This window comes from Sinocyclocheilus anshuiensis, unplaced genomic scaffold (assembly GCF_001515605.1).
Source record: "Sinocyclocheilus anshuiensis isolate Anshui unplaced genomic scaffold, SAMN03320099.WGS_v1.1 scaffold1066, whole genome shotgun sequence".
NCBI lineage: Eukaryota > Metazoa > Chordata > Actinopteri > Cypriniformes > Cyprinidae > Sinocyclocheilus > Sinocyclocheilus anshuiensis.
In genome coordinates, this window is record NW_015540890.1 from 3,496 (window position 1) to 12,689 (window position 9,194).

The 9,194-nt window shown below is 41.9% G+C and overlaps 1 protein-coding gene across 2 annotated transcripts in view; it reads right to left on the minus strand.

Annotated features, from left to right (window-relative positions):
- Positions 1-517: 517 nt before the first annotated feature.
- LOC107688794 (UDP-N-acetylglucosamine--peptide N-acetylglucosaminyltransferase 110 kDa subunit-like) overlaps positions 518-9,194 on the minus strand; it is a 16,976-nt gene continuing 8,299 nt past the window's right edge. For both annotated transcript variants that reach the window (XM_016486566.1, XM_016486565.1), the window contains exons 4-15: positions 6,542-6,610; positions 3,195-3,311; positions 3,032-3,111; positions 2,752-2,947; positions 2,318-2,458; positions 2,094-2,194; positions 1,848-2,001; positions 1,672-1,773; positions 1,407-1,586; positions 1,099-1,257; positions 901-990; positions 518-799 (exon numbers count right to left, since the gene is read on the minus strand). In XM_016486566.1, coding sequence (XP_016342052.1) covers positions 533-799; positions 901-990; positions 1,099-1,257; positions 1,407-1,586; positions 1,672-1,773; positions 1,848-2,001; positions 2,094-2,194; positions 2,318-2,458; positions 2,752-2,947; positions 3,032-3,111; positions 3,195-3,311; positions 6,542-6,610 — 1,656 coding nt within the window. In that variant the 3' untranslated portion in view covers positions 518-532. The remainder of the gene's footprint in view (positions 800-900; positions 991-1,098; positions 1,258-1,406; positions 1,587-1,671; positions 1,774-1,847; positions 2,002-2,093; positions 2,195-2,317; positions 2,459-2,751; positions 2,948-3,031; positions 3,112-3,194; positions 3,312-6,541; positions 6,611-9,194) is intronic.

The following is a 9,194-nucleotide window of genomic DNA, read 5'->3' on the forward strand; positions in this document are numbered from 1 at the left end:
TCCGTGTTTTGACCGTTTTAGGCGCGCCACTACTACTACCAAGTCTACTATGCTTGTCCGTGTTCCACTCGGATCTCGCGTGCAGAAAACATCCAGTCAGAAGCGGATTGAGTTCTGTTTCACGGTTTTTAGTTTTTAATACTGTCTGTCTTTTTTATATCAAGAACGTCTCGCTCTTTACGGTCTCATTCATTCACGTTCCTTTATTAATAATGCTAACAGCCCCACCCGCTGAAAGCTGCGCGGATAAAGCGAAAGTAACCGACGAAATGTTTCAAAGTATAAAATAAATAAAACCAAGTATTTGTTTCAGTCCTGTCACTTGTTTTACACACTTTTACACTTTTTCTGCTGTTCAAAAAAAAATTTTTTGCTATTAGCCTACCACAAACAAGCTGCGAATCTAAGTTTATTAGCTGTACGTTACCATAGACATGTCAGTGGTTTGCTGTCGTGACTCTCGCGAACAGCACTGAACACGCACTGAACACACTTTGGCCGGTACAAAAAATTTATTATTTTAAACGTTTTATCAGCTTATGTAGGCTCTACAACAAAGGAATTGCTGATCTCTAGTGATGTCTAATTTTTGTAATAGGTCATTTGTTGGTAAAGAGTGAAAGATCTGGCGAGGTGTGGCTCGCGAGCCATAGGTTCCTGACCGCTGGCCTACCTGAATGGGTGCAGGGCGCAATGCGAAAAGCTCATTGCGTGCTCCTTTAGTATAACCATTCATGTTGACCAGGATGTGGACTCCATCTTGAAGGATCCTGTCTGCTGCCTTTCCGTTACAGGGGATCTATGAACACAGGACACATGATGAAACCAAAACAGACCCCCGAATGGAGAAGGAAAATGATATACCTAAAATAAGCCTGTGTTATGTACACATATACTCACCTGTGAGAGGTCAGTGAAGTGATGAGCCTCTGCTATGACTTTAACTCTGAAGTTGGTGCTGTCATCGGGGCTGAGAGCATAGCAAAACACCTGTGAACAATATAACAGTATGATATAACAATATAACAATATACCAGCTCACCACAATGTGCTTAACAGAAAGATCTATAATTAACTACTGCATTACAGACACATCACCTCGAACTTCTCAGAGTTGTGCATGCCAGGGATGGACTGCATCAGGTGGGAAGTGGGATGGTTGCCAAAATCAGAGCTAACGTAACCCACACGCAAACGGCCTCCACTGGCCTTCAAGTCCTTTGGATGCTCATAGGCAGGTTTATGAAGAGCATTGATCTATAGAACAAGCAAAGTATTATACGGACGCTTATACATGGAATGACTATAAGAACTACTTTCACACCAAAACCAAGTTACAAATCCGAAAATGCAGCAGAACAGAGCAGAATGAGCCTGTGTAAATATGTTTAACATAATAAACACACCTTATCCAGACACAAGTTGCCATGCCTCTCTGCAATTGCCTTGCGGAAACCGTGAGAGAGGGGGTAGAGCATGCTGTGATGGGGATGCACAGATGGCAGGCGGTTCCTCTCCAGTTGATCAGCCACAATGCTCACCAGCTTCTTCATGCGCTCATCATAGTCGGTCCAGTCACATACAATCTGAGGACCAGAGCACAATATGACGTCACACAAAGATTCCCACCAGAGTGCGCAGTGAAAACATGCACTTAAGACTCCTACATACCTGCAGACAGTGAGCCAGGTTGCAATAAGCATCAGGGAAGTCTGGCTTGAGCTTCAGGGCAGTGCGGTACGATGCAATCGCTTCAGGAATGTTCCCAGAATCCTTCAAAGGGAGAAGGATGTAATTTGAATCCAAATTAACACTGAAATTAATTCTCCAAGTTTCTAGATTCATACCTTGTGTATTGAAGCCAAGTTACTGTGAGCATCTGCAAAAGCGGGGTTGATCTGAATGGCTCGAGTGTAGCACTGCAGAGCCCCCTGAACATCCTGCATCTCTTTCAGAGTGTTGCCCATGTTAGAGTAAGCATCAGCAAATGTGGGGCTGATTCTGCTCAGTGGTTGAAAAACAGACAGACAGTGAGACATTGAAAGACACCAACACAAAATGACTTTAGAATGCAGCTAAAAACAAGAACATGCCTGATTGCCTCCTTATAGTGCATGAGAGCTTCCTGAAGTTTCCCCTGCTGCTGCAGGACACTGGCCAGGTTTGAATGGGCAGCGGCAAATTCAGGGAACACCTTTCCAATAAATAAAACCAAAACTTAAGAAACATGAATGAAAACATCTCACATAACAGGTTAAAAAAAAAACAGGTATAATAATGAATATGCATTTTTAGAGGACTTCACTGGTCCCCTCACCTCCAGTGCTTTTCTGTAGAGCTGCACAGCTTCCTCAATGTTGCCCTGCTCACGCTTGATGTTGGCCAGATTGTTAAGGGAGTCTGCATGAGTCGGGCACAGACGCAGCGCAGTGTTGTAACACTCTTCAGCTTCAGAAACCTAAAAGGAAACATGCAAGTTAGCAGACAATCCATCTCTTGATTCTAAAGGTCGTCCTGTGAATTTTAGCAGGCAAACTCGAGCCATTTCTATAGGAATCTATGCGGTTGGGAATTTTATGCGAGAGAGAATTGGTCTCACAGATTCCCTTCTGACAACAGAAATCTGCTTGGTTTGAGCCGTGCCTTACAAATCAGCACAACACTGACAAATGAATGGGATGAAAACATGAGTGTAGACAGCAGGGATGCATGATAGAGGAATCATTCAAAAACGTAAATGTAGGTTCTTACACTGCCTTTCTCCTTCAGTGCATTAGCGAGATTGCAGTATGCATCAGGAAAGTGTGGCTGCAGCTCAATGGCACGACGGTAAGTATCAATGGCCAGGTCAATCAATCCCTGCTCATAGTACACACACGCCAGGTTTCCATGGACAACAGCATGGTTAGGGCTCAGGCTGAGGGCACGCAGATAACCAGCAACAGCTCTGTAAGGGGAAAACGACATGTATCAGATTGGCGGAAAAAAGGCTTCGAGTCAAAATGTAATGGTAGAGGACGTAACCGTTTACCTGTCAAAGATACGAGCCTCTTTCAGAACATTGCCCAAGTTGATGTAAGCATCCAAAAAGTTAGGGTCCAGGGTCACTGCCTGTAAGCCCACAGAACAGCCCATTATATTCATTCATTCATTTATCATCACTGTCCAAAGTGCGACTGTCATCTGCAACCAACCTTCTCAAAATGATGTATGGCCAGCCAGATCTCCCCCTGAGCATTGAACACGCAGCCCAGGTTACTCCAGGCCACGGCAAAGTTTGGCTGGGTTTCAATTGCCTTCAGGTAACAAGCCTTCAACAGGTTAACAGTAAAAAAAACAAAAAAAACAGGAGGAAGAGGAGGTAGAGAGAAGAACAGAGAGTAGACAGAGGAGGGGTTGTAAAAGTAAAGAAACCAAAAGATCAAATAAAAAGGAAGAAAGAACAAAAAGGGCAGACAGAAACAGTTAGTCTCTATTCTCACAAAATGCAAAAAGTGAGCCTACAGCATGGGCTCGCGTGCGCGAAAATTCTAAGCTGCACACTTTTCCTACGCTGCGCAAATCCAACCAACACCTATACTCCGACTTACATTCTTCAGTTATGCGATTTCAAAAAAAACTTTACAACTAAAATGTTGCACTTAAAACTAAAACACAAAAAGGCACGAGTGCCAAGTCAGCTTCAGATCATTGACATTACACAATCTCAGTCAAATTCACAACCTTAAATGCAAGTGCGGCGTGCAGGTGGAGGTCCCTGTAATGCGAGCGCAAAAAGCCACGCAGGCGACCCACACCGTGGCCGCCGCTTGCGCCGTTGCCGCTAGCGCCCATATTCGCCTGCGCCGGCTCAGGGTGCAGACAGCAGACCTGCAGCGATTTAACTCCCCACCAGACTGGCACACGAAACTATGAAACCCTCTACTCTTTGGGGCCTTCAACTTGAGTGAGTACCCACGGCCAATTCCATTCATATCGAGTTAACTGTTGGAGAGCAATACGTTAAGTAGTCATACTACGTAATGGTCATTGCCAATGGTGTCATGTTTAAGGCTGCACAGCCACTGGGTCCCATGCTAGCAGGGAGGGCATGCAGGTCTGCAACCCACCAGCCGGGGGTCGAGGGAGGGGGAGTGTGGTTCAAGCGCGCGTCTTTTGGTCGCGGTTTTGTCGCTGCGCAGCCCCTGCGCCACTGTAGACTCACAGCGCATCATCTGCTCAGCAGAACGCTGCAACTCCAAATAAAGAAGAAAAAAAATCATAATCCAAATGAATAGGAAAAAAAAAATCAACAAGTAAGAGAGTTAGAGGGTTCTTACTGTGCTTTCGTTTGATTACAGCATCGAATCCATATCTCTTTTTAATTTACTTGGGCATTACGTTTTTCTTCTGCTTTAAATTTACTCGTTTTTTTTTCTCTTGCTTTTTTGTTCTTCAAAGGAAGCCACAAGACAGAAGAACTCAGGCATTGAACTAAGGTGTTTTTCTTTCTGTTTTGTTACAAACCCGTTACCATATTTTTGGACTTTGTCTGGGGGGCGGCCGCAGCTGGAAGAGGAGAGGACTGATGCTGCCCTAGTGTTCCTGTCCACCGGACCGCACCTACGCAGGAATAGTGTCACCCACCTGAAACCTTCTAAATAACAATATCAGTTGTGGAAAAACCAAAAGAGACAAAATAAGAAAACAAGAGCGTTAGTAAAAGTTTGCAATCAAGACATTTCATATGGATATCAAAACTTGTATTGACAAAGCAAAACAAGTAAAACAAAACAAAACAAAAAAAAAAGGAAAAGAAATATAAAATGACCTAACATCAGTTTAAACCCATGCGATGAAAGGATTGTACATTTTCAGAAACAGGAGTATGTTCGCAAGGGGTCGAGAGTGAAGAAAGGCTTTGAGATGAGATTTACACACAGGTTTGAACTTTTAATTACCGCGTCACATTTTCAAATACAGGTAAAGGAGTGAGGCCAACTGGCTTGATCTTACCCAAACAAACTGATCACATTGCTCTGGGAATATTAATAATCATAACATACAAGGGGGAAGAAATGTAATCGATGATTCTTTTGGTCTTTGTTTACATGGTTTAATACCTTGTTTGCTTTATCCTGTCCTGCCTTCTTGACTCCTGGCCAATGGATATGGGAAAAAGTCTGGGGTTTAAAGACTTCATAATCATCTAGAAGCCTCCACAGCTCTGAAATAAAGAGGTCATCGCTTGTGTCGCGCGAGTATATTTCTCTCTCTATCATGGTGTCTGACGCGTGCAGTGGAGTGCAAAAAGCGATCTGTCTGCCTGGCACAGCCCAGGGCTGACACAGCGTTGGAAAAACACGAACCCTCCCGAACCCGGTAAGCTGTAAATATAGGGGGATGTGAAGTTGAACTGGGGGGAAAAAAACCAAGGCCAAAATGATACAGGCTCTACTCGGATGCACTATGGAGCCCTTGCAAAGCATCTGTTGGCTTGACTGAGGGGTCAGGCAGACAGTTCGACGCGCGCACACTCCACAGGCCCTAAGCGAGCGCGCGGGGGGTTAGGAGCGACAGAGCGGGTGGGGGACCGCCGGCCCCTCGTGCTCTTCCCCACCCCGCCCCCCTGAGGCACCAAATAAGAGGGCTTCTAACCAACAGGAAGAGAACTCTCTCTACAACATCAAGACAAACTCCCAAAGACCCACCAAAACCACAAATGGCCACACTGCCTGAAAGGCGGCATTTATTTGAGCACCGTAATGCTGGGGTAGTAAATCCAAAATGCCATCCAAAGGGCCACGACTTTTCAACTTTTAAAGGGAATCAATTGTTTTAAATAACGCAAATGACCCGAAATGCATGGTTAGGGTTAGAAGCCATCTTATTTTTTGCACAGCAAAGACCACTATCTCCATCAGTCCATTTATTTCTCCAAGACCGAGCCAGCGAAATCCCTCCAAGAGACTACAGGGAAGAAAGCATGCCAAACTGCAGCATGTGTTTTAGGACCCCCGTTTGGTGTGAGACACAGAAGAGCCCAGCCTTTCTTCCTTTGTGTGGGGGTGAGTGGGGGCTGGCCGGGCCAGGAAGAAGCAGTGTTTAGATTAAAAGCAGCATTGGAGTGAGAGGGCAAAAAGAAGGGGTATGTCTCTAATCTAGCCATCCAAATGAACAAAACCAAACAAAAAAGCGAGTGAGAAGAGGGTAAAGGGGACTTAACCTTGCTGAATTAAAAAAAATAAATAAAAAAGAGAGAATTTGCTTTTGACTAGGTAGGTGAGATGCAGGTGACCTGGTGGCTCTAGGTACACTCTGCTCTAGCTGAATGCTCAGGCTAGACCTGTAGGACGGTAAAGAGTGCTGACGTGGGGAAATAAAATGAGCAGCACACTCGAGTGCGCTGACAAGAACTTACTGAATAAAAAAAACAAGTCTAACACTCACTCCCAAAGTACAAGAATGGCTAGGTGTCTGACAGGGGATTATGGTCTACAGCTATGATTTTAAAACCAAAATCATTATGTAAACGTGCAAGGGCCGACATGTTTAAACATACCTTTGCCTCTTCAAGGCGCCCAAGCGCTTTAAGCAGGTTACCCAAGTCACTGCGTACACAATACAGATCCTGTAACAAAAGACAGAAAAAATAAACAACTACCAACTGATACACACAAGACACACTAGGGCTGGGTGATATACAGAATATTTACAACTCATTTCATATTTTGTTATAGATACTAAACTTAAGTAGCATTGTGAACCAAGAGATGATTTTAGTGCTCCCATTATCTGGCCACTAAGGTTCAAACTATTTAAATGATTTGATCCAAAACCCTGCAAACTTCCTGATATTGTTTTTCCTTTGTTTATTATACAGATTCAAGATAACTATCATTTTTAAGGGTCTAAGTCATTGTTTAGGCTTCTTACACTCATTTGAAATAATGGTTACACAATAAAACACTGAGATATTGCATATCATCAAAAAAAATTGGCACCCCCTGTCCCCCCTTGAAACTCAAGTTAATTTTATTTTCTATATAGCGCCAGATAGGGGTGGGCGATATGGCAAAAAGATCATATCACGATTTTTTTTTTTCAGAAATATCACGATTTTATCACGATGCTTTGTCATGTTGGTTTTACAATTTTGCAAGTTGTCTGAGCAGTACAGCCAAACTGATTTCCCTGTTTTAAAAACAAAGCCTTTCAAGGTAACAAAGTATAAAATAAAAAAAGAATGGCAGATAAAGTGAGCAAAGATAATAAATAAAATTGTCATTATTTTATCTTTGTTATTAAAAATAAGAACAAAGATACACATTACAAATAAACATAATACAAATAAAACAAACTGTTTTATTTTTCAGGCACAGTAGGTGTATTTAGCAGTAGCATTCAAGAAACTGAATTCAGAATCAGAATCAGAATCAGAAAGAGCTTTATTGCCAAGTATGTTTGCACATACAAGGAATTTGTTATAGTGTCACAAGCTTCCAGTACACGGAGACAACAACAACACACAGATAATAAAAATGAGATGTGAATAAAATACACATGCATAAATATAAACCACAAAAAAAAAAGAATAAATTGTATGCACAGGTGTGCTGTAGATGGAATAGGAATAGAATAAAATAAAATACGTTGTAGGGATGTACTAGGGTTTAGGGTGATAAATAGGTATAAGGTTATTGCACATACTTTAATTGCACAATGGGAAAATATTAACTGTTCATGAGGCAGATTGCCTGGGGAAAGAAACTGTTCTTGTGCCTGGCTGTCCTGGTATTCGGTGCTCTGTAACGCCGACCAGATGGCAAAAGTTCAAAAAGGAGATGGCTTGGATGTGATGGATCCAGAGTGATTTTCTGAGCCCTTTTCCTCACTCTGGATGTAGATCTTTAAAAAAGCATCATATGACCCCTTTAACATTAAAAGAACAGTTCACCCAAAAAAATGATAATTCTGTCATCTGTCTGTAAATTCTGTCATAGTGTTTTATTTTTATACCATCATTTACTTTTAAACCTGAATGAGTTTCTTTTTTCTGTTGAACGTTATCTATTTGATAATTTATATTCTTAAATTCAATGTGGACCAGCTACTGTTTGGTTAACCACATTCTTCAAAATATCGTCTTTTGTGTTCAGCACAAGAAAGAAATGAATACAGGTTTGGGACAGCATGTGAGTGAGTAAATAATGACAGAATTATAATTTTAGAGTGAACTATCCCTTTAATGACAGTCGGCAGCATGTTCAGTACTGTCGCTTTAAGAGCTGCACACATCTAATATACAGGCACGCATCCGTTTTTCTCTCAACCATTTAACTTTCATTTTAGACAAAAGCAACTGTGTTTACAGTGGGTACGGAAAGTATTCAGACCCCCTTCAATTTTTCACTCTTTGTTATATTGCAGCCATTTGCTAAAATCATTTAAGTTCATTTTTTTTCCTCATTAATGTACACACAGCACCCCATATTGACCGAAAAACACAGAATCGTTGACATTTTTGCAGATTTATTAAAAAAGAAAAACTGAAATATCACATGGTCCTAAGTATTCAGACCCTTTGCTCAGTATTTAGTAGAAGCACCCTTTTGATCTAAAAAAATTAACTTCAATGATTTTAGCAAATGGCTGCAATATAACAAAGAGTGAAAAATTTAAGGGGGTCTGAATACTTTCCGTACCCACTGTATATGTAAACCTCGTGTGTTTTTGGCAGTATTAGCGCAATCAGATGCGATACATAACTTAGTTCAGTAATCAATGTTGACTCAATAACCACAACTGTTCTTAGCAATAACACTCTTTACTGCTCAAACACGTTCAACCACAGCAGCTCCGTATACAGGACTGAACTGAGCTACAAAAAAGCCGTGCTAACCCCAAAATGGTGCTCTTCGCACATGCGCAGAAGATAAAACATAACTTAACAATCAGGTGCTGTTAAGACACTTTTAGTGTGTTCACACTTCAGGTGTACGCGCACTGGAAAAGCGCATCAGAACAGCACGCAAATGAAATTTTTAATCGGCAAGACTTTAAAGCAATTAATGTACTTTTGTGATTGTGTCCTGTGAGTATAACTCTACCGCTGAGTTAACACTGATGTGAATGCATGTGGCATTGTACAGTATATTGAGACGGAGGCGTCAGAACTGTAACTGATAGAATGTGCACTGTAGCACAATATTACA